General features: G+C 37.4%; 1 protein-coding gene across 4 annotated transcripts in view; it reads right to left on the minus strand.

Moving 5' to 3' along the window:
- CADM2 (cell adhesion molecule 2) overlaps positions 1-26421 on the minus strand; it is a 668106-nt gene that overhangs the window by 157767 nt on the left and 483918 nt on the right. For all 4 annotated transcript variants that reach the window (XM_074599232.1, XM_074599214.1, XM_074599242.1 and 1 more), the window contains one exon: positions 22927-23076. In XM_074599232.1, the coding sequence (XP_074455333.1) occupies positions 22927-23076 (150 nt within the window). The remainder of the gene's footprint in view (positions 1-22926; positions 23077-26421) is intronic.

The raw sequence follows: 26421 nt of genomic DNA on the forward strand, positions 1-26421 counted from the left end.
ATTAAGCAACACCTGTGTGGCATCAGGACACATTAGGAGCTAGCAACTTGGAATTAGAATTCTGAGAAGGAACTTTAAACACAGAGTACATCATGCTCTTTATTATTTAGTATTTATTTGTTCTCTGTTATTTACAGATTTATTGTCTCTTTTTTTTTTTTCCTGCAGCTAGTTGTCAGCTAACTCTGGAATAACCTACACTGCTATCAAGCACCATGGAGGTCACTCCCACACATCTGATTACCTCCGCACTTGATTCATAGGAGTGTTGCTAGACTTATATTGAAAGCTACCGTGAACAATCCATTCATTTCTAAGATAGATGTCTGTTGCAAAATGCTCTTGGACTCTGGAAGCTACAAGAAGCTAACTAAATTTTATGGTAATAACATGACTTCCAAAATAGCAGTTACACACTTTAAATATTGGGTCTTGGGAAAAAGTAGGCATTGTTCAGAATAAGTCAGCAATCTGAAACATTGGCAATAATTTTATACGTGGTGTTGCTAAAGAAAAGACTATGATGGAAACTCATAAATTCACAAGAAAAAAATCTTACTTGTGAAGTCTCATATGTGGAATAAAGAATAGATCTTTTCTGACTCTATCTACAGAAACTCTGAAAGAACTTTGAAAGGGAAGCAAACCAATATTATTAAATTTGCTACAGGTTATGCAATATACCACATACTTTCCACTTGAATAAAGCAAAGCAGCCTCAAAGCCTGCTGCTACGAAAATAACAATTACTACTTGTTCTGGTTGTTATACAATTACCTAAAACCACATCTTTAATTTAGGGTCACAATACACTAACAAAGAGGAAGAGACCCTGCCCTCAGAGGTATAATAAGTGTATGTGCGTAAGTGTATTCTTATATAAAATAAGAATATAAGGCAAAACTGAGATAGGAAAAGGGAAAACTTAGATCCTCCAAACCATAGGTAGCATACAGAAGCTGAGAAAGACTGATGGTCATATTTCCAAAATTGCTTATTTGCCAAAACGGAAACCACACCTGAAGACTGTCTCCCTAGACATACAGAGGTAAGGGTTCCTAAACGGCAATCTAATCCCTGCCCCCATGCTGAAAACACATAAAAACACATAAAAGCTTATGAAAACCCCTGAACATTCATTCTCTCACAGTTTTATGAAAGACAGACACAAGCGCACTTGTTACTGAAAACAGACAATAGACTTTTTTCTTAAAGAAGTGACCAAAGCCCTCACAAGCATTTACCTGATGGTCAAGGATCATATCTGAGAAATTAAAAATGTACATTTGGACTCTTCTAGACTGAAGATGGCATTGAATATTAAGTCATTGAGGTAGGATTTTTTTAAAATGCTGATTTAATGTTTGAATGATAGAAATGTTACAGAAATATGGCTAAGCACTACCATTGCCTCCATTAAAACAAAAAACAGATGAGACGTGAATACCTCTTGCAAGGATCTTGTTCATTTATGAAAGAGAGAGAGGGGGACTGGTTACTCAGAAAACTTAAACCTGGCTTTGGATACTGGCAGGGCTTAGCTGCTCCACCTGAGGGAGCTCAGGACATGAACAGAAGTAGAAATCTACCCATCTTGTGAGCTTTCCAGTAAAAAAGGTATGCCCCTATCCAATTCTAGACATCTAAAATTCACTAAATGCTATTTTATGGTCTTGCTTAAGTCTTTCTTAAACATTTAACTTGCTTACTTGTCTCGTCTCTCTCAGCACCCAGGTATTTTTGAAAATTGTACTCCATCTTACTTACCAAAAGTTACATAAGATGCCTTTGACTGAGAGAAAAATTAAAACCCCATTTTGTGAATCCTAACCCAGTGCCTTAAGTATAAAATTCTTTTTCTGTAATTGCCAGTTTCCCCCGAGCCAGTTCCTTCCTTTGGTAAGTAAGTATGGTATCTTACCGTGAAGTCTTTCTACTACTGAAACCTAATGTGCTTGAAAGTGTATTAAGACAATCTCTTTTCCTGTCCTGCAGTGTTCTTTTAGATCTTCTTCTGAGTTCCTTTGAAGCCATCTATGTTCCTTCTTCATTCTTCAGTTCTTTTCCCAGCTATGGCTTCTGCCTTCTTTGTCTCTTTGAAATACCCACCTTCTTCTACAGAGAGAAGCAGCCTACTGAAATCTTCCCTCTTGATGTTTTTCGAGGACCTTTATGATACTTATCACTCAAAATCTTGAGTCCTACAGAAATCTTCACTGAAACCATGCAAAGGTGAAAAGAATAACAAGGACTACAGAGACTTAAAGATGATGCCAGGAGTGTGATTAAAATGACATCTTTCCACCATAAAATGGGTTAAATGGAGTTTGGAAAGAAGCAAACTTTACCTATAAAGTAGTGAGTCAGGAAAGCTACGGAATGCCAGGGTCTAATTCCAAGTCTATGCATTTGAACTTAAGTTACTTAGGACAAGATCATTCGGGTGGGAATTCGTGGTTCTCATCAAGTGTCCTATCACCCTCCCCACAAAACGTGGCCTTCCCAAAAGCCACTTATACTGATTATACTTAAAGAATAATGGTGCAGGCCTATCACTTTCACAAGCTAGCTAAGCAGTTCACTTGCACATTACCCTCCTAAGGACACAGACTTTCATTTTGATGACATTGCTTTTGTTATGAGTTGCTTAGAAGAAATGTTGCATTTAAAGTTTGCAGCATGTCTTTCTTTAGATCAGAATTGAAGAATTCTGCTCCTGATTTACTGTAAAAACACACTGTAAATCACACCATTATGCAAAGCCCATTGGTGACCTTCCTCTCACGCGCCACACTCACTAGTGTACCCTGCTGAGCCAGGAGCACTCTCACAGTTCTAGAGAGAGACAGGTTCAATGATCAGAGGTTCTATAATCTCCTTTAATCATCAACATCAGAATCGGTGACTCAGAGGTACATTCAGAGGAAGAAGCTGTGGGGGAGCTCCTTTAAAAAGAGCCACAAAATAGAGTAAGCAAAGCACAAAACTAATTAAACTTGATGCAACAAAAAACCAAAGCATTTTTGATGCAATTTATTAAGGAGAAAAAGCTGTGAAATTAACAGCAATCAAAAACTAATTAAAGTTGATGCAATAGGAGCAGCCAAAGAATGCCTGATAACATTTATTGAACCAAAGAAACATGGCTGTCAAGTTAAAAGAAATCAACCAAACTCTGTTTTTGAATAGTAACGCAAAGATAATTATTCTCCCGGTGACACTTACAGAATAAGATTCAAGTCATTACCTCAAAAGACAAAAGGACTGACATGCTGTGTTTAACTGCCTGTGAAAAAAAGGGTCTTAATACAGAAACTTTATAAGTAATTCCTAGGTCTTGCATATAAACAAATATGACTCATCAATCAAAAACAATGCACTATTATTGTTATATCAGTTACTTCTATAAACGAATATTTGACATTTAGGAGAATACCTTGTCTAACAGGGTACTTACAAGCCAGAGACTCCTGGTGTTCTCATCCTAGCTTTGAAACTCATTGCCTCAGCGCCTTGGGCAAGTAATTAACATCGAGGAGTCCATTTGCTTTAGGATTAGGATCCAAAACTCAATTCTTGATGTCAAGCACCATTTAAAGTATGGCCAATTGCCAGAAATTCTTTTTTTATAGAAAGTCTTGGTGGTAAATAGTGAAGAGGGTCTGACTGTTGTGAGCATAAGGCACTTGTATTTAACCTATGCATTTGTACATCTTTTTTATCATGGTGTCAGCTTTATAAAAATAATTCAGACAAAAACAGATGTTCACAAGGGGTATAGCGAACATATAAGTACTATTGAACATATGTACTATTGTCAAAAGATACTGAAGTACGTTAAAAGCCTACTGTCTAACTGAAAATACATCTTGTAACTCCTGGTCCCAGTCAGGGCCCCAGTTAGGTGAATCTCACCCAAAACACTCAATTTCCAGCACGTTTATTCTGGAATCATGGTTTAAAACCAATGACTGTGAATAATTCCCTGAAATCTCCAACATTATCATCATCCTACTAAATCACCATCACAAGGCTTCCATTCACGCACTGAACAGATAAAAGTCTATCTCATAAAACATGATACCATAGCCAAATGCAGCACAGATCCCAAGCAAACTATCAGATTTGGTTTATTTTAATCTCGTAAAGACAACCTCCCCAGATGAGAAGTAAAATTTTCCATAATTCATTTTAATGCTTTTAAGTTCCACTTCCTGTTCTAATAAAAAACCCTATCTGTCTCTGATATACAGTACATCAAAAAGTGACTGCTGAAGCCCATTATTCATTTCCAAAGAGCTGCAATCTGGTATTACTGACATGCCTAAGGAAGACTTCCATGTCACATTACTCCACTTTTTCATAAACCTGGCATTGTTTTTAAGCATAAAATAGTAAGTTAGTCTGTTTAACGGTGTTGATTTTCTTCTTTACTGCATTTTTACCCCCAAGGAATTTTTAGCAGTGGGAGAGATTCTCATTACTTGCACAATCTTTCAGCTCTACTTCTTTTTTTATAAAAATGCTCACCCTTACATGGTCAAAATACTCATTTTACATGCAGAGACAGTTTACATTATTAACATGGGCATTCAACGGATCTTTTTTTTTTTTTCTAGTCTATTCAGAAATTGCTTAAAATGTCTGAACAAAAGTTTTCTTCTTCATTTTGTTTTTATAGTGAGTCAAGATTTTAAACTAATTTTTACCTTGGGAAAAAACACCATCTCGCAGTGAGCACTTGCTTGTGTTCACTTCAACAGAGATCAATAAAGTTCCAGCTGAGCTCCAGTGAAGAGAGCATTTTCATCTTTGTATATTATACACTTCTGCGGCCTGGTGCAGAACTTCATTACACCTAGAATCGTGGGGCCAAATTAACTCCTTACATAAGCAAGTTAACGTTACTGAAGTCGAAACGGTTGTATCTCCTACGCCAGGCCAAGATTTGGCCTCTTACAGACAAACCCTGTCTATTAGGTAACTGTTGGTATGCACGTATGCTTAGGACCAAGCCTGGTGTTCAGCCTGTTATAATTTTGTTTCTTGAACACACAGAAAGTTTTTAAAGTGCTAGCTATTCGTGACTTTTTAGTTGGTTGTTCTGAAGCCTGAACTCCCAAGAAATTATACCTGTCCTGTTTATACCACGGTGATTAATTTTTCCCTTTTACAAAAATTCTTACCTTCCTTCTGTCTTTTCCTGATGGCTAAGAAACAAATGGGACTTACCCTCCCAACCTGGAGCCCTGCATGTGTTGACTAGCTGCCTCTTTCTCCTATCTCAGCTGCCTGGTCAGTCTCTGACTCTTTAAGTGGAGAAAAACAAAATTCTACCCACCTTTCTTGCAGCTGCAGAATAAATTTAGATCACTTTTTTTCTGCTCCTAATACCCATGAATTTATACATATTTGATACTCACACTTTCTGTCAAATAAGTTGTAACCAGACAACAGGTTCAAATATTAATGAAGGAGCATTTGGAAGAAAAGAACGTGAGTTAACCAACAGTGCAATCATATATGCTACCATTCACTAGAAATACTGGCTAAACGTTTGTCTTCCAACATTTCAGATTAAATACACACACTCACAAAATTCCAGAGCAAGTCTGAAAAAAACCACACTGACAGTACACGCTTTGCAAGAACATGACCTGGAAATACCTGCTCATTTCAAGCGACCACAGAAGGGAAAACCTTTGAAGATTCTCAGATCGTATTGTTGCCAGTACCACATAAATTACACCAATTCAATTTCTATTACCCTCTATTCCAGGCCTATTAAATCTTTACTAATAGGTCTCCTTCATGTCATGCCCATATAGAGAGATGCAAGGCCCTTTTTATCATAAGTTAAACGGTGGTAATGGGGGGATGGTTTGATGACATACTACTCTCAGACAAGGAGAATAATTTCCATACTTTAAAATAAGAAATTAATCCTTATCGCCTCTATTACATCTTGAAGGATGATTCTGATCTACTGTTCCTTGATCAGTTTGACATTAAAAAAAAATATCTGTTTATTGCTAGTAGTTAGAAGAAAAAATAGGAACTTGCTACAAAATATGACTGGCTGAATATCTTTCTTCAAAACTGTTACAAAGCACCTAAAACGAATAAGGACATTTTCATACCACTGCCATTTGCTCTTTGCCTTTGCTACTCTCTCACACGTTTGAGAACATAAACATAGATGTGGGCTATTTGACTGTCTTAGGGGAAGATTCTGTCACAATCTGAAAGAGATAATCTATATTAATAGGGGTGTGATTTTTTCCAGCAAAATGGCTTTATTACTGACCACGTGAAAAACCATCCTCTCGGGAAGCTGCAATTCACTGATAGATTGCATACGGACCCCTTAACTTACTTCATTACAAATTGACAACATCATTGCCTGCACATTTTGTTAAACACAGATGAACTGCACCTCTTGAATTCTTCAGCAGTGAGGCTGCTGACATGTTTTGGACAGTAAATCCTCTCATTTTTTAAAAAGAAATGATATACGCTTTAGGACACATTGATCTGGAGGATGAGTCCAAGCTCATCCAGGCTTAAAAATCTGGGAAATAGCACAAGCTGACCTGAGTTGCATTAGCTTTTCTGAATTCTTCTATAGGCTCTCAAAAGAAGTGGTTCAAACATAACATGATAGGAAAGCGTTTATGACTGTCATTGGGAGCCTCGGCATTGTGTGTTGATGTGGCACTGCATCATCTTGTGGTGATGAACTCCCGCTCGAGTAGCAGAGAGAGAACGGCAAGAAATATCTTTGGAATGAACTCTTCTTACATAACCTTAACTAGAAAACAGTCAGACAGAGAATAATGTGAGTAATGAAGCAGGGACGTAGTCTGCAAGACTGGGTAAAATATGTCTTCCTGTTTAGCACACTTTCATCTATTAAAGGGTGAAAGTATGCACCTCCTTGGTAACCTCAATACTCAAACAAAGATGGATTTTGGAAGTCTAACATTACAAAAGTGAGCTATTTTACACAAAGCCACAGCACATTTTAGATCACAGTTTTTATTTCCTCAGAGGTTAGGAGTAGAAGAGTTCAGCAAAAGAGCAAGACATCAAAACAAAGATACATCTTGTTTATCTTCCCTCCTATTTTAAAGCACAAATATGACCAAGGTCCTAATTTTTAATGAGCAAGGAAAGAAATAGATGAAGGACCCGTAAACTGTACCTTTCTTTGTCCCTATTGGTGCTGCTTTCTTTCTGAAAGTAAGCAGAAAAAAAACCTTAAGGTGTCCCAGTGAAGAAGCAGCAGCCATCTTTTATGCTTCTGTTGTTACCAGGAACGAATCCCACCAGAAAATGACAGAAAAGGAATCTTGAAAAGATCCGGCTATACTACTGGCAGACCTTTTCACAACACAAAGTAACACTATTTAGCATCACGTTACCTTGTAATGCTAGCCCTTGGCTATCTACAGACAGGCATTCATAGGTGCGCCCTGGCCCTCATCAGATCTGTGATGGAGCCGGGAACTGAGCTCGCAGCTCCCAAACCCAGTGGCTTGATCTGCCCTCCGCGAGAACTGGATGTTGCTGTGATGGTAAGGTAATGCTTGTGAGGAGGAGCCGCTCTAAGAAACAGGTTGTTCTGGTGGCATTTTGCTCTGTGGTACCACGGTTCATGCCTCGCTCCTGTTTCCCAAGGGACAGAAATTCAAGGGTGTAGGACAACTCTTACACATATGAACCTGATTCTAGAAGCGGACCTTTCCTCTGCTCCAACACACTACACCTGTCATAAGTGCAGAAAGGGGAAAAAACTAAACTCTATATTATATTTTGCTTTTAATTCAAAGCCAGTGAATAGATCCGAAAAAACGAATGATGCTTTATCAGTAACCTGTGATGATAGAATCATAGAATCATAAAATCATTTAGGTTGGAAAAGACCCTTGGGATCATCAAGTCCAACCATCAACTCCGCTCTACAAAGTTCTCCCTTACACCATATCCCCTAATACCACAGCTAAACGAGTCTGAAACACATTCGATGGGCCGATCTGCTCTAAACAAAACTAGTAAAAAACCACACTGACAAAAGCTTAATAATAATAATAAATAATAATAAAAAAATAACCTACTTAATTGATGCAATAATGCTTCATTTTCCGTTTTCTATTTAAAAAAGTAATTAATCGTAGTGATAGGATGGAAATGGAGTGCTTTCATTTTAGAAAAAATTTCCATTTCATATATAAAAAACTGAACTGAAATAAACATTTTATTTAAAATGGAAAAAAAAAAGTTTTTTGTTTATGCTAGGCAATTTTCCCCTAAAATTTAAAAAAAAACCTAAAAAAATCAAGTTTGATACTTGATGTTGCACTTTGAAAAGAAGAATATTACAATAGTAATATTTCCTTCAAAATGGCAAGTCCAGATCTCACTCCAGTTAAGTTCTGAAGTAGGATAGCTTTAAAAAAGAAATTCAGATTTCCTTATTAATGCTCAACAGTTTCAATGAAGAAGCTTGCAGATCATGAATACACAGCTATGCTTGAAAGACAAACAAAGGCAAGACATCTTGACGACTGCCATAAAAGGTGTGGGTAGGGTAGGCTGGTACTCTTTTTTCAAATACTTTCTGTTCTTCATTGTGAAAGATGTTGCCTTTTCACTGATGTTAATTCAGATATTTCTCCTCCCCTAAGTGAAAGATCAGTCATTCAGAAAGATCAGAAGATCATTCACCTGAAGCCTTGATATTTTGTTTATAGCATAATTCATCCTACGACTGATGAACAACAAATTTACCTGCAAAATGTGTAGGGAAGGTCCTTGGCAGCTACATGAAACTGGAACCCATGAAGTTTCTAAAATGTTTTACTAAGAACTAGTGAATAGAGTCTGAGACAGGTATTCCAAGGAGGCCGCCACAGACTGTGCTCGGCCTCTTGACTCAGAGGAACATCAAGCCGCGTGATTTCAAGGCTCCTACTTGCCTCAGATCTAAGGTGATCCTTCCAGTCGAATGCAAGAACAATTTCAGTATGAAATTGGACCCTGCGACTAACAAAGGAGGAAAAAGCCCTCCCGTACACGGTTCCCCCCCAGGGCCCACGCTAACAGACAGTCATCTGCAGGAAGACAGCCATATGAAATGCAAAAAACTGACCAGGCAGCATCAAAGCCCTGTGCATTGCGAGAAAGACAACGCTAAGCAATTTTTTAAAATGTTAATAAGGGGAAACTGAAGCCTTCAACAGGTCTGAAAAAAATCCCCATTCACAATCCTGGCTTATCTGCACAGGGAGAAAATTCTGTATGTGTGAGTCAGTTGCTAAGAAAGCTCTGACTAATGCAGATACAAGTCTGACTTCTTAAGTTGACATTTCTACTTTTCCAGTGGATCAGAACTGTCAGCAGAGTTCCCCAGGCAGACCAGAAGATTGCAGAGGAGAGTTACTCTGTAGCAGTCCAAGAGTTGTGGTGTATGTGCTTTGATGGAATTAGCAATGGTGGTTTAAGAAGCAGCCTCGGACTCTATTCCCAGCTCTAGCAATTACCACTCCCATAACAGAATCAGAACAAAGGAACAGAATCAGAAGGAAAACAGCTGCGAATCTTCCTATACGGGCAAAGAGCAAATTCCCTTCTGCTGCTGCTTTCACAAAGCCTTTAACTAATATCTGGCAGTGGGGCAGGACAGACAACGGCAGACAGGAGCATTTAAAGTGTTGCTACTTGACTTGCCAAGAGCTCAGCTGTCAGGGTCCTTAGACTGTCTTCATGCCTCTTCTGGTTTTCTCACAAGACGTGACTATGATAAACATTTATTCTTCAAAACTGAAAAATGATCAAAAATGTCTTTTATCAAGTACATCAGCAGAACATACTGTGCATCTGTAGAGTACCAAAATAGGAATTAAATAAAATGTTGCTAGGTAGTTGGAGAAAAGAAGCCTTTAAAGATAGTGTTTTGCATGGGTTAATCACCTCTTTCATTAAAGAAAGGAATGCATACTGAGAACATCTTTCTGCCATCTGATTAAGCAATGAGCCAATACAATTGTAAATCTTCCAGAAATTCCCCATGGTTCAACTCAACAGAGGCAATTCTTTACTTCTCAGACCCTATCCTTCATTTGCAGATAATCATTGCATTAATTGTGTACAAAAACTTTCTATTGTGCTGTTGAAAGAAATGGAATGTGACTGTTCTGCAATTCTCCTTAGCAACCTTTGACAATTAAGAGACTGAATTATTCATATATATTTTTAATATAATACCGATTTTTAATTTTGCTCACCACTCAATCGCAAGCAAAACCGAAACTGTTTGATTCTAGTACAAACATTGCAACTGTTCATTTTCTACTGATTTAGTGGCTGATACACTTATTCTATCAGTAACTGAGGTTAAAAGGATTTAAGGGTGCTGCTCTATCCCCAAACTCACATGCTATGAATTGCCTTGCAAGTCATTGGAATTTTTTCTTCCTTTGAATAAGGCAGAATTTGAGTCTTGTCTGCACTTATTTGTATCATTTACAAGTATTATAAGTACTAGTTCTATGTAATACTTACCCATATTAAATACAGTTTCATGCAAGCCCGATCGAGTTTGGCATATTCATTCAATATGGTTCAATTCAGACAGGTTTGGTTTTTTTCTCTGTGTTAGTAAGCAGCACAACCATGGCATTAAAATAGAAATGATGGGATTTGCACTGAGACACATAATAATTTCATTCAAGATGGAAAAAATATAGATGACACCCGCTTTATTTTTAGGCTGCAAAACTGCCTAAAAAATCTGAAGAATATCACAAGGGAAAATATGCCCTGCATGAAGTAAAATAAATACACATGTGCTAAGATTATACATTGTGGTGCGCATTTTCTAAACCAAGCTTTTGTTCACTGGTGGAAACTGAATCACCACCAGATAATCTGGATGGGAAGAATGATCTAGTAAGATGGCATTATACTTTTCCCTCTGAATGTTATTTCAGATAACAAGAAATTCTATTTAAGTTGGTTTTACTTCCATTTAACATATGTTTGAGCTGTCAGTGTAGTTGCATGGTATTATTCTCTTACTTATTCTCTACTGGATATTAAAGCTACAGATAGAAATAAAATAATAATAGCCTGTGACAGGTTACATTTAAAATGTTTGGTCAGACTGATCAACGAGCCTTTGCTTCAAAAGCTAAGTTGAGGTTCAAGGAAAGAAAAAGATAATGGTTGCTCCAACAGTTTGTCCATATCTCACCGAACTGGAAGGTATTTGGGATGCAGCCCCAGTCTTAATACGGCCGCCACATACAAAATATGCTTTTTTGCTTCTCAGACTCCATGATGGAAATTCAGATCTGTCTTTTTCTTTCAAAAAATACTTCTGCTAGGGTCTATACACTTAATTTATATCTTGGTTTTATTTTAAATTTCAGAAGCTTTACTTTTTCTTCCCAGTCTTGCAATTATTTTATATTCTTTAAGCAGCATTTTGAAAACTTCTTAATATTTCACAATTAATAATATAGATAACAATAATTATCAGTCAGTTAATGTAGATTAGCTGTTACACGCATGGTTTTCAAATTATTTTTTCAAAGATCTGTTAATATGCCTTGAACTCTCTGTGTGCAACTGGTTTGTTGGGTTTTTTTTTCCTTCTCCATTTACACAATTGCCTTTTGGTTTTTGTGTTTCCTCAAGCTCCTTTTACCCAGAGTACATACCTCTGAAAGTAATCTCATTCCGGTTGATTCAGTTCTCGTTTCTGTTCAATTTAAAGTTATTTTCTTTGGCTCACAGCAGAACATCACACAGTCTCTCACTGAGTTATTGAGGATTTTCACCCCATATCAGCAGCTCATCAGCAATTACTTTTCTGCACACAGATCCTTAAAGATCCAGGACATGATGATTTGTTACACTTTCTGTGCTGAAACAATCATGAAAGGAAGCTCCTTAAACAAGTTTCTACCAGAAAGGGAGTGGAGAGATGAGCACTTCTAATAATGGTAGACTCTTCACTTCCACCTCAAAAATTGAAAATAATAATATTTTTAGGTCCTGGCACTACGGAAGTGTACATTTACTGCCTTTATTTAAATCTTTGGATATATTAAAATCCTCAGCTTGCCTGACTTAATACTGTGATCCTCCTATAAACTAATCATCTATCTTTTGGATTGGCTTCATAACATCTGATGTTAGATCTGGTAAAACTGTTCTTTAATTTGTTTCCCACTGCCAATGAAAATTTAAATAAGGTATTCTATTTTTGGTGATATAGCGGGATTTATGTTCACATTATAAGGTCTGACTGTAATATACAGGAGGTATTAAAAATTTCAGTTAGATTTAGTACACATCTTTTACAAATTTGTTTCAGTAGATATAGATATTTTTAATAATTTTCTTTTTGTTTGTTTGTTTTTTCAAAAAACAGCTCTTCATCCCAAATGAAATTAGGATTTGTCATTTCATTCCTTTGTATCATCACATGGTGTTGGTCAACAAGGGCTTATTTTTTGGGGGGTGATTATTTAAAAGAAAAATGGTATTCTGATTTACTGTAATACTTAAACATTAAGACCAGTCTTTCACCGTTAAGTCTTCCTGCAGAATACAGCGTGGCCAGAAGTGAGCCCTTAATAGTATCTTCTCCATTTTTAGGTTAAGGAAAAGCAAATCCATGCTACCAGTGAAAAAAGACCCGAGCTGTCTTCACCCTTGCTAAGCGTGAAAATAGAAGCGAAGGAAAGCATGCTGCAGAGACATTCACACTCACTGTATGCCAGTTAGCTCTAACTCAGAGAGAATTTATCTCCCCTAGCCAATAAATACTTAAACCCTGCTAATAGACCATTGTAGGGACTTGCCATCTTAGATCACAGGTAGCTTTGGGACTTCTCTACCATATTTGACTGAGCAATGTGACTCACACAATCTGGCAAACCTCCCTCTCCTCAGAGAAGCTGTAATTTCAGAAGGCAGAGGGCTGAAGTCCACAGTTAGAACTACGTTATAAAGCAGGCTTCTGGGGCGGGTTTGGAATCCAGTTGTCTCAGGTCTAGTTAATGCAGGCTGGGAATTCTGTATCACACTGACATAAGAGGCAAAAAGCCTTTCTTTTTGCCTCTTTTCCTTTACTATTTTCCTACAGAGAGTCACTGTCCTTCAATCATTTCCTTTGGAATTGTTTTCCATCCAGTTGGGTAATTCTCTAAAAAATACATTGTTGAATCACTCTTCTGGACTACATTTCTCCTTGACCTGCTGTGTTTTTATTCCTCCAGCATTTGCTGACTGATATCTAATCTCCACTTTAACCCTTCTAAAAGCAGCTGGAATGGCAGTGACTGTACCGCCTGCTGTTAGACTAGGGCTGCTGTGATCATATTGTATTCAATTTCAGTTTCTCTTTCAAAGTCAGCTTTTGGTTGATTGTTTCCGGTACCACTACCCAATGTGCTGCAGAACCTTAGATTTCAAATGTGTTAAGCTACATTCATGTTTATAAGCCACGCCAAAAAGGTTCTTCTTTTTAGCTGACCTTATTTGCTTGGAGAAACCTTGTGGAAGGTGGACAGATCTGCCAGCACCATCTTAGCTAGCTCAAGTGCTAGCCCAGATGTCTCTTCACAGGGCTGCACTGTGCCGTGCAGATATTGTCATGTTTTCAGGGATTTCTGGTTTGTTCTTGTAAGAGTTGTGTCATCCAGACGCAACATCATGACTGTACTTGCGTTTTGGATTTTTTCTTATTTCTGTATGCAATATATCACATATTTCTGTCCTAGAAATATCTGAATGTTGATTGTCTTTCCTTTTTAATTATAAATATTTTTATGCTTTTATGCTACAGCATTGTCTATTTCTTTATAATGTGATGTGCCATTTCTAAATATTTGCACTTCAACTTTTTCTACTGCTGCTCTTTTCCCTTTAGAAGCATAATTTTTACCAGCTCTGCAAATATCAGCTATTCTTTGCAGAGTTTTCTTGGATCTAACAATCACTTGTATGACAAAACATTCAGGTTCTGGACTGTCTGGTAATTCTCTTATCCCTATGACTCTACTGTACTGAGTATGTTGTGATATAACAATAAGCGCTCTTGCCTGTCACCTAGTTTCTTCAAAAAGATAACCTTCACTTTCCCCAAGGAACAATGTTCACCGTGTTCCTGATTAAAAACAAAATGTGTTTTTCTGCCTAGCTTCATGTTCCTTATGATGTACAATGTTGGGCTCTACTGCCCCTGGATCTACCGCCTATCATTGTGAGCGTATTCTCCCACTTGCCCTTCTCTGCACTAAAATTGTTCCTCACTATAATTTGCTCTAAGAGTTGTCCGAAAGAAAACGACAAGTTCAGAATTCAATGTAATAGGTCTATTTTCTTCTGAAACCCCAGGAAGTTTTGCTCATCCACGCAAACAACTAGTGCAGAGAGGTCAGGTATAAAAAATTTCTCTTTCCACCTATTTTTTTGAACCTCGCTTCAACCCTTCCACCCCCTCCGCCAAGATTTTGCACTCCTTAGAAGATTCTTTGCCATTTAAAACAAAAATAGCCACCAGCCTGATTATCATGAAACTTCGTAACAGAGTAAACTTAGCAGTGTCATCACAAGTACTCTTTCACTTCATCATATTCCAATGTATCAGCTTCATTCTCCATTTAGCTTGAGTGCTGGCAAACTTAATTTCTGCACGTACCCACACTTCAGCACAATATAATGCAAACGCCTACACTTTCTAACCATCTCTACAATATGCTCATTTACTCCCTTAATACTGCTAAGAAATGAAAAAATAAATGCTGTAAGTGGGTGTAGTTCTACTAATTTATTGCAATGAAATAATATTCTAATGCATTGTAATACATTTTTAAAATGTGATTTTCATATTCATACAGACAATAACTGTCAAGATATTTTAACAGACTCCTGCCCTCTTCTATCACGTTACTTTTTTAAGATGCATGAACACAAGCACTCCAGCTTGCAAAAGTAGCAACCTGGTTTTGAAATCTTGGTTTTTAAGGATCAAGTGAGCCACTTGATCTCAAAAGCTCTAAGACAACTTCTTTTTTTTCCTCCGAGTACTATCCAAAATCATTTAAGCTCATTTCCTACCCATGGCTCAGAGGTAAGGTGTACTGGTTTGCGTTGGGATAGAATTAATTTTCTTCCTAGTAGCCCATATGGTGCTCTGGTTTGGATTCATGACCAAAATACTGTTGATAAAAGACCAGCGCATTGGCTACTGTTGACCAGTGCTTGCACAGTGTCAAGGCCTTCTCTGTTTCTCACTCTGCACCCCCAGCAAGTAGGCTGGGGGTGGGCAAGAGGTTGGGAGGGGACACATTTGGGACAGCTGACCCCAAGTGACCAAAGGGATATTACATACCATATGGTGCTGTGCTCAAGCAATAAAACTTAGGAGTTGTTTTCCTAAGGTGTGGATTGCTCGGGGACTGGTTGGGCATCGGTCTGCTGGTGGGAGGTGGTGAGTAATTTCCTTTGCATCATTTTTTTTTCTTTCTTTCTTTTTCCTTCACTTATTAAACTGTCTTAACCTCAATCTGTGAGTTTTTTCTTGGTTTTGCCTTTCCAATTCTCTTCCCAACCCCATCGCAGGGGAGAGAGTGAGCGTAAGAACCCATTAGTAAGAAACAACATTGTGGCTATAAGACTTAACCCAGGTTATCTATCCCTATATGCCATGCCATGGGCCTCAAGGGTAGAGAAGAGCTGGCCAGACAGTTACTGATAGTCGTGCAGCAGAATTGTGAAATCAACAGTTCTGACTGACACAAAAGATTAAACTTAACTACAGATCTTGGAAGAACTATTCTAAAAGATCTTAATGGAAAGCTCTCTGTGAAAACCAGATTTCTATCTCCTACAATTTTTTCTTTAAATGCTAGAAACCTCTCAAATGTTATAAGACATTTACAAGCTATTGCTGTTCAGCTCAGGGGAAAAAAAAAAAAAAAAGAAAGAAAATCCTGTCCCTCTTTATACCTTCCCTCGAACTTCTCCAGATGTAAAGTCATACTTGAATATTTGTCTGTATAGTTTTCTTGCATTTTTCCCATTGTTTTGCATGCCATGTCATAGGTTTACTACAAGGTATTATTTCATTGAAAGGGTCTAATAAACTCTAAGCAACAGTGAATCTCTAATTTATATGTGTACCCGAGGATGGAGTTAAACTTGGTCATCATCTACTGTCTGATACCATCTCCACTCACTTATATAATAAGAAACAGAGTGTGTGAAGGTGGAGACATAAGTCCATTCATCACTGTTACTTGATTTCACATTACCTAAATGCTAATGCTCTCAGTCCTTCCAACAATACAGTCTGTCTGCCTCTCTGTCTGGATAACTAATCTAAAGCATGTATTTCCTACTTTCCTTTCTATTGCAAAAAGAAACATTATTTTCTTTGCTTCTCTGACTTCCGTTGTATACAAACCTATTCCTTCTGTCTGAGGATTGCCTGTCTACATGTATACCTGCAAATTAAATTCAACTGCTTACTAGAATCACTGAATACCCTACAGAAAGGAAGGTCACCATTTCCACCCAATCAGAAATATTCTCAAATTATATTTTTTTAACTCGCAAGTGCCTCTGCTTGTTTATGTAGATTAGAATCTGAGGCTGAATCACCACAGAGTGGTGTAAGCTGGCTTTATACTTAAATTATATATATATACTTAAATATATAAATATAACTGGAGTCTCGCTTTCACAAAACAAGTCAAAGGGTAAATACAGCTAACTAGGAAGGAACTGTATATCTACAACACCAGAGAGACAGGATTCTCCTGCCTGAAAGTGCCAGTCTTTTGTATGGCAATTCTATCATCATTTAGTTTTGACATTGTTACAGTAAGAATTGAAGTTCTGTGCACTAGTGACTCCTCCTAAACTGACATACATGACAGTGTATTTAAAATCCCATACCTTCTGCACTGTGAATTGCAAAGTCTCCCTCTAAATATCTTTATGACTAGAAATTAAAAGTTTAGGAGTTGTCTTCATGGAGTTGATAGCGCAGTTAGGAATGCCAAAAGGCACGGCGTTTCGATTACAGACACGTCCTACCCACAAGTTCCCCACAAGTTCTAACGTTATAGTGCCACCCCCCAAGAGGGAGCAAATGCAGAACCTTAACGGGCAGCTACTATACCCAAACATATTTCCACAAGCTCACCTGAGGCATCATGTCTATCAGGGAAGCTCTCAGGAGCTTTGCAAGTACAGTGCCCTCTCATAACCTTTGCCTAGTGCACCAGTATCTTTGAAAGCTTTCAAGATGATAGGGAGTTACATAAATGCCAAGTACTCTTACATGTAAAAAATCAAAGGTCATCTAAAGAAACATATTCTGCTGCTGAGGGATGAATAATCCTGAGGTTGGAATATGCTTTCTAATTTTTCAGTAAGACATGAAAGTGTTACTAACTTGACGAAAGCACAAGGGACATGTACCTATCTATGATTAGCATCAGGCATATGTCTCGCAAAATCTGGTGTATCCATTTGTGGCAAACTTATCATGATCAGTGTCAACACAGCACTTGCTTTGCTATCAACAGACCTGCAAACTTCCTGTTAAGGTGAAGAGCAGGTATTTTACACTTTCACTTGCCCGATTGAGTCAAATTGTTAAGTATGTATACATCAGATAACATTTCTCTTCCTTTTTATAGTCTAATTGCACTTTTTATATTGATGAGATTGAACACCTTTAACATCAACAGCTATCGTTTAGTTGTACGCATCTCCTTTATAACTCAATATCCTACTCCATATGTATCTATACTCCCTACTGAAAGCAAATATGAGAAGACAGCTGCTACAGCAAGGTGAATGAAGGTTCTTTTCAATCTTCTCTTTACCAACCATCTCTGTGTTTCCATGGTACACCTTTTTTGTTATACATCTATGTTCATATTTATGTCTCTCTGTGTTTATTGCCCACTTGAAATCCTTAAGAAGCACCACCAGTGAAGATAAAATAAAATAACCTATGTTAATTTAAAATCTTATCTGCCAGTTCTACATTGTTGCACAATGTGCTGCTTCTAAAGGCAGCTATATAATTATAGGTACTTGGGTGCATAAACCGATACAGAGGTTTCTATGGCAATTACTCATTTTAATTGAAAATTGTGTAGGGAAAAACTCGTTTCATGTGCAGCATGCAATTTGCATTTGTTTCCGAAGAATCTGAACTTGCTCAGGGTGAGCTGTGAATTCATATGTTCCAGGAAGATACAATCTTTAAAATACTGTCTGGGAGATGGGAAACTGAAGGGGGTCTTGGTAAGGTTGTTAAGCCTATTAAAATTTAAGACCATTTATCCATTTATGCAACTAGACTATCTATTTTTTACTGTCAGGTAAAGATTTTATGCTTCAAATGAAAAAGGAAGAGTTAAAAATCAAATTGATACACAATGTCCTTGAAGCTACAAGGTAGAGGAACCAGAAAAAAAGAAGTACCAGAAAGGACAACAAAGAGACAACATTCTGAAGGAGACAGGTCATCAATGAGACCAAATCCACAAGATCAAACATTTGTATTTTCACATATTTTAGCTACTGTGTGTTAAAGTAATAATAAAGGCAAAGTTAGTTGCAGCTTTAATATATTTTAGGATGTCAAAAAAAGAGTTGGAGGGAAATAACTGATTTACCTTGCTTAGCTAGTAAAAGAAATATATAACTTATTTTCCTGTAGGAAAATAGGAATTCTTTTCTCCCCCAGTTCCCATAACCACAATGAGTCAAACACACTTTAGGCCTAAATTTACAGCAGAAACCAAAACAACTTCTTCAAGTCATGAGGACCCGGAAATAACCTCTGAACTGTGCTTTCATATCCACAAAATGTATAGGATTGCCGTTTCTGAAAAAAAAAATGTATTCATTTTCTATCTATATCATCATAAGGCTGTATAGGCTAGATGCCAAAAATGTTTCAAGTTAAAAATAGTCCTTGTCTCCTTCATAAATATTAAATACATATTACATTGCTGGGAGGGTGAGGGAGGAAGTGTTCTTTACCAGCCATAAAATCCTCTTAACTGAGCATAATCTGTACTTCAAAACATGGGGCCCTGGTAGTATGTGAGAACCAGAAGAATAATTTTAACAATGTGGTTTTGTATTAGTGTATTTGGCTCACTGCATTTCCACACTTATTTAGAATATCCAAAGCAAAGAAAGGAAGAATATGACTCCTAACTTCAATGTCAATGATTGCATCACAGTTCAGAAGAAAGCAAAACGTCCTGAACATGGGCTTCATAGTATACGTCATCCATTTTGAATAAAATGGAGACTAATAACAAACCCCTTGTTGAAAGGCACCGGACTGGGAAGCAGATATTGCCTCCATCTGACCAAACGGCTCTTTTTTCCCGGCCCATGGCAAGTTCTATTTTGGTCAGAAAATGTTTTTGCAAGGCAGGGGAACCAACTTGCTTCAGAAAGAAGCACGAACACAAAAGGGGTCCCACCAAGAACAATTTAGCAGCAGAGAATTTTTTACTGCATGGACAATTTGCTCTGGTTTTGGCACCTGTTCTGCCATATGCTGACAGGTGTCATCTCCCTCATCTTCTGCTGCAGTTAGGACCCTCTTTTGATACTTACCTGACTTCCTTCATTTTACTACCTGACTCTCTTATCATTATTAAAATACAGACCAATCAATATAAAGGTTTCCTGAATTTTTTTAATGCTTCCAGACATGAAAGAAATATACTGTCATTCCTATGTGTGTCATTCTTATGAGTACAGATACAGAAAATAACTTACTGAAGGGAATTAAAGTTAGAGGCATGCAAATTTGATTTAGTTCTGAATGTGGCAATACCCACAGTTACGCAGCTCTGATGGATGTAAAGGCTACTGGCTACCTCTTCTAAGGTTCTGTTTCCTACACAGAACTTAACCCTACACCGTTGTGTACCTACTCAGCAGCTGTCATGTACCTACTCAGCAGGTTTGAGAAACATAGCTATTAAACAGAAATTTTCATGGTGCTGCAGGGAGAGGTAAGATCTGAAGGTTGGTTTTGGCTACCATTAAGACACAGGTTTGAAAAGACTCTGGCTGAGGCACTGCTCTCAATAAATTAAATGTAATGACTGGATTTAGTAGAAAGCTGCTTTTTACAGCCAAATTGTATGCCTGGCTGGGAGAAGTGTGAAAGGGAAAAAAAAAAAAAAAAAAAGAGGAAGCCTTTACAGTTGTGCTTTCCATCATTTACTGAGAAAACCATCAAGATATCAGAGCCATAAATATCTCTCTCCATTTTGGCTCAAGAATGCAAGCATCAAATGCACATAAAGGAAATTTCTTTCTTACTTATTAGAACACATATGTATACACACAGAAGAAATTGCCAATGAAAGCTGTAACTTCGTTTTCAGAAATGCCAGAATGTTTTTATGCTAGTTTTGTCTGGGATAGAGTTAATTTTCTTCACAGTAGCTCGTATGGGGCTACGTTTTGGATTTTGCTGAAAACACTGTTGATTATACAGGGATGCTTTTGTTATTGCTGAGCAGTGCTGAACAGAGTCTAGGTCTTTACTGCTTCTCACACCACCCCACCAGCGAGTGGCACAAGAAGGGGGAGGGACACGGGAGGGACACCACGGGGGACACAAGAAGCTGGAAGGGGACACAGCCGGGACAGCTGACCCCAACTGACCAAAGGGCTATTCCATACCATGTGACATCACGCTCAGCATATAAAGCTGGGTGAAGAAGGAGGAAGGTGGGGACATCCGGAGTGATGGCGTTTGTCTTCCCAAGTAACCATTACGCATTATGGAGCCCTGCTCTTCTGCAGATGGCCGAACACCAGCCTGCTGATGGGCAGTAGTGAATGAATTCCTTGTTCTGCTTTGCTTGTGTGTGCAGCTTTTGCTTTACTTATTAAACTGCCTTTATCTCAACCCATGAGTTTTCTCACTTTTACCCTTCCAATTGTCTCCCCAGTCCCACCGGGGGAGAGCGAGTGAGCAGCTGTGTGGTGCTTGGTTGCCGGCTTGGTTTAGCCAGAAAGGCTAAATATCTCAGATTGAACGAACTAAAGTTCTTCTTGATCACATTAGACATTTTCCTTTCTAATAGGTGCACATTAATCCCTCCATAAAATGAATTACCAAGTATTCCTCGAAGTCTTGGGACAAGCTAAAAGTTCAATAAAGAGTGCAGTCCTTTAAATTTACACACTTCAGCTCCTCACATTTCCTGTGGGGAATATAAATTGCTTCTACGTACTTACTATGCTGCATGCCATTCAAATTCTGTTGCTTCAATTCATTATATTAAAAAGTAATACAAACTTCAATTATTCGTTGTAAAAGTACAGATTTAGCTAAAGTACACAGAAAATTCAATTCACACCAAAATGGCTACAAAGTTCAAATTAATCTATTTGCAGTCCTCCCACATCCTTCTCAGCATCCTTTAAAATGTCACTTATTTTATAAAAGATATAGATTTTGTGAGTATTGATGTGCTTTATCAACAGACACGTTCTCTTTGCTTTTAGTGTTGCAGACATTATTTATCCATCCCAAATCACTAACGATTACAACTAAAATAAAGGGGTCCACATGAGTAAAGGTTACAAGGCTAGGCTTACAGCTCAAAAGTTTGCACCTTATAAACCTCTCATCTTCAATCCTGCATTCAAAAGGTACTTATGATTTCAAAGAAATTGCAAATCAAATGATTACACGCTACAGGAAATTAGGTAAAAGAGAAAGGAACCACTTCAACACCATAAAGAGATTCTATTCAGCTATTATATTAATAGCAAAAAAACATATTTTGATTGCAGCTTCTGCAGGTATAAAATGACAGGTTTTAGACTCTACTTTTATTGAAGTGCACAGATTCACAAAGCGTTTTCAGTCCTGCAAGGTGTTTTAAAGCCTTGTAATCATTCAGCAAAGCATTTGGACAGCACTTCTTTAATTTCAAGCAGAGGAATAACTGCACTTGTTAAAATATCTTCTGGAGTATGTAGCACCTTTCAGCATAAATTCAAGCAGTAGAACCAAGTATAAAATACTGTTGAACTTCTGTGCCACCGAAATCAACACCGAAGCTTCTGCATTTTTGAATCCAAGTGATGCATTTTTTCCTCATAACTTTAGTTTTAATTTCTTTACAGAATCTAATGTAATCTTTATGTTAACAGTCCATTATGTAAAATGTAATGCTTTTTCACTTCAGATTAAGATAAATGTCTTAGAAATATATCCTACTGCAGCTATAATGCCCTTCTTTTTGTAAGGAATGGATATTTTCCTGTCTTTTTTCTGCTTTTCAACAAATCTTTTCAACAAAAACTAAAAAACCTGTGCATGAAATAATTGGAAAAATCAGGGCACTAAACCCAAGCATTTTTATTAGCTGTTACGAACACCTACCACAGGAAATGCGTATTGCACTAACAACCAAACTTGAATCAAATAGTGGGATTATATACATATATATATAAAAAGAAAATATAAAATACATATATGTATACACACAAACACACTAATAACAGTCAGTCACAAGGTTTATGGACTCCTTCTTCCCTTGCTAATCTCTCACCACCCACAAACACTCTTCCAAGATATTCTGCAACGATGTTTTCCAAATTAGGTTGCAATACAAACTTCAAATATTATTCTTTGCCTTTAATAATAACATACTATTTTATATGAAAGAGTACTTCAGTGAACTCCTCTCCAAAAAAAGAGTATACAATAATTATAGCTGAAAACATATACTCCTAGCAAATATTTTCACAGTAAAATATTAAAGGGAAATTGTTTTAAATATTTCTTTCTTAGAAAAAAATGCTGCAGAACCACGAGTTCAGGAAACAATTTACCTTTCTTGTCATCGAAGTACAATGTCTGTTGAGCTGGATTTGACCACTGGAGGGAGGTGTTATCATTTTGATCGACCCTGCAGGTCAAATTTGCTGTTCCCCCTTCAACAACCGTAACGTTCTGTGTAAGTGGAAACTGCCCTTGGCTGCCTGAGGAGGGAGGGGAGGGGAGGGATGGAGAAGAGAAGGGAAGAGAGAAAGAGAGAACAAAAAAAAGGGTTTAAGTTGTAGAACTGAATTTATTGCAGCAACTTCCCACAGATGACAGAGTCTAAATTCGGTGTGATCTAGTCTGACCGAAGAAAGGTAGCATAATAAATTGAAAAAAATTATATTCTCAATATATTCTCTGTATCCAAGAAACAGATAGATTAAGTACGAAATAGAGATTTCCACACTACCCCCACCCCCCTTTTCTTTTCCTCCTGTAAGTCATAGTAATTAGTTCCAAACAAATACTCTGCAATTTTATCTCCTCAGACATACCCATACATCCCAGGATAGGCTTTACATAGGGCTCAGGTGCTATATACCTACACAGATGTCTCAGTACATGTAATATAGTTGAATGGCTGTTGAAAACATCACTGAAAGTGTAACATAAAAATCTGCATAGGATTTCTAAAATGGAGGGACAGGGCAACCTTGACTCCCTGATTCTTTTTATGCTTTTTAAAGAACTCTCAGGACGATGTTTTTCCTGCCAGGTTTGGAAAGTTGTTGGAGAGCAAACGTAGTGTGAATCTAACACTTGATGCACCCCCTGTTGAGGGAATATAACCTGATCTCATATGAAAATGGAAGCGATGATGTAGTAGGTCTCTTTCACGTCTGTGATTCTATCCCAGAGCATTATGAATCACACACATTAAGCGCTTGCTGAAAAGTCACTGGGACGATTTCCAAATATCTCTACACAATACAGGAGCAGTATCACCCAGGTTCTTGAATCACAAGCACTTTCAATGGCACAGTTAGACTAAAGTGTTTATGTATTGTGAGAATAGCACAGGCCTCGTAAACAGCACGACACCTTCTGACAAAGACTATCAGAACAAGGAGCACATTAAAAACATGGAAGTCATTTTTAACATGGATGAGGAAAGAAAAGTTCTCTAATAATAACCAAGACATCATTATCTGGGACATATACTAAGTTATTCAAGGATGCAATGCAAAAGAAAGACAATTCAACAGTCTAAATGAAATATATGCTTTTTCTTCCCATCCTTTTATACAGGTTCTATTAATACAAGAAACACTCAAGGGTAGGTAGAACTGCTACCATAAATATAATACCAAGATTGACACTCAAGTGGGATGTTTCAGAAGTGAAAAATCTCTCTACAGTCCTAAAGGAGCGAACAAGCTCATATGTACATATGGACGTGTCATATGTACATCAAGGCAATTATATACACGATATCCACTAATTATACCAATACAGAATCACAAATCCACCATAAAACCTTCACAGAAACATCTTATTTTAGTTGTTCTCAGCTAAGTTAAACTGAGGCATGCCTTCTGTAGGGAAGGCATAATAATACAGAAGTCCGTTATCTATTATACAGGTTTTCAGATGACCAGAGTAAGGAATTACTAAATAAGGGACTAATAACTGAACTCCTATTTGACCTGCTGACATTGCAAAAACTGTAATTCTAGCCAGGTTTTGATAGCTGGTCGTTTCCTTATGTAAAATAATTTTGATGGCCTTAGGCCTAGCACATAAGCATCTATGGCACTGAAACCACTAGCGTTTAGGTAGTCTAACACTGTAAACAAATACTCTACAAAAAATTATTCTACTAAGTGTTTATAGCCTGAAAAAATTAATAAATCATCAGCAGTGCTAAGGAAAGGTCATCTCAATAAATGAAATTACAATAAATCTTTTATTTAAACAAAACCATTTCCCTGTCTTGGTTTAAAAAAAAATAAAATAAAAGGATTTCCATCAAAATGCCAAATCTGAATAACTGGTATAATGTGTGTATAAATATCAACCTTCTGTAGATGTCTAAAGATCAAAATTTACTATGTTCTGGTATTTACTATAAGAGGGTATTTACTATTAACAGGATAACAGTTATAGTAAATAAAAAATATGGAATATTGAAAACACCATGGCTAATTTAAATGCTGCAAACAACAAATGCCAAAATTCTCATGACATCCTCTGTATCTGACACTTCATTAATCAAACCCTGCTTCTTGAAAACCACACGTTGAGAAATACTTGATGAGTGAAAAATCATAAACAAGGATGTAAAAAAAAAAAAAGAAAACAGAAAAGATTTGTCATTTCCTTCCATTTCTCCTCTTTCAATTCCAATGTGTCAAGGAACCTCAAGATATTGAATAAATTGCTTATCGCTTAAATTAGAATTTTAAAAATCCAGAAAAATGCACACAGCCTGTTATTACTTCCACTAAATTACAGGCATCTTACCAAAGAAATAACCTTCTAAAGTATGAGTTGTGGATAAGAGGCTATGAGGGCTAAAATATTTTTTTCACACAAGTAGCATTAAACAAAACCTAGCCTCAGAGACGAGCCCAGTGAAATCTGTCATTTACATTAAAGAATGGAAGATAGTTTTAATAAAAAAACTGCTGTAATGATTATTAACATGATGTGGGAGGTCTCCCCGGAATTACCCTATATTCTTTTTCTGTTATTATCGTTCTTATTATGAAGGTATCAGTTTTAACGTAGTCTATCATTTGCTAATGATTATCAAGTCACAGACTTGTTTGACCAGAACAGTGGTTAGTAGGTAAGTTTTTCTGATCTGCCATTTAAATGGAAACTGTAGATGTCATGATCTAAAAGAGGTCAGAAGAACTTTCTTTTCTCTGGCCACTCTACTGAGTGCTGATGTTTTGGAAATGAAAATTGATCTAGCGTATAAAAGTTCAACCTATTCCTTACCAATACAGAAGCTGCGTGGATCCGGAGAAGATGCACATAGCTTCATAAGAAGTTTGGTGTGGAGAAAGAGGTACGGTGAAAATGAGACATTTCATCTGCAAACTAGTCCAAGTGGAAAGAAGGAAGCTTGTGTGGAACAGAGGAAAATAGACAAAGCAAACCCAAAAGAACGGATACTGCACACCTCTTAATGAGACCAAAATTATTAGTAAGTCATGGTAAAACTAAAACAAGGAAACATTTACTTTACTGTTTGTATCAGTATCTAACCTGCGTAATTGAAGTAGGAACTTTGGGGCTGGAAGGACTGGAGAAGGTTGGAAAAGCTTAAACCAGATAGATGAACATTATGGAAAGCATCAACATCACGCCATTTAACACAGCATTGTAAGTGACAGAGAAGTTTTCTTATGTTGCTGAGGATTAGATCTGGTCCTGGGGGAACTGACGGTAGTTTGTGGGAGAGGCCTCATTTCTGTGGGTACCCACCATTTCTGGTGAGTAGCACATGCCCAGGAAGCATGCCAGCAAATCTGCCAGACCATGCAAGTGCTCAG

The sequence above is a fragment of the Larus michahellis genome, chromosome 1 (genome assembly GCF_964199755.1).
Source record: "Larus michahellis chromosome 1, bLarMic1.1, whole genome shotgun sequence".
NCBI lineage: Eukaryota > Metazoa > Chordata > Aves > Charadriiformes > Laridae > Larus > Larus michahellis.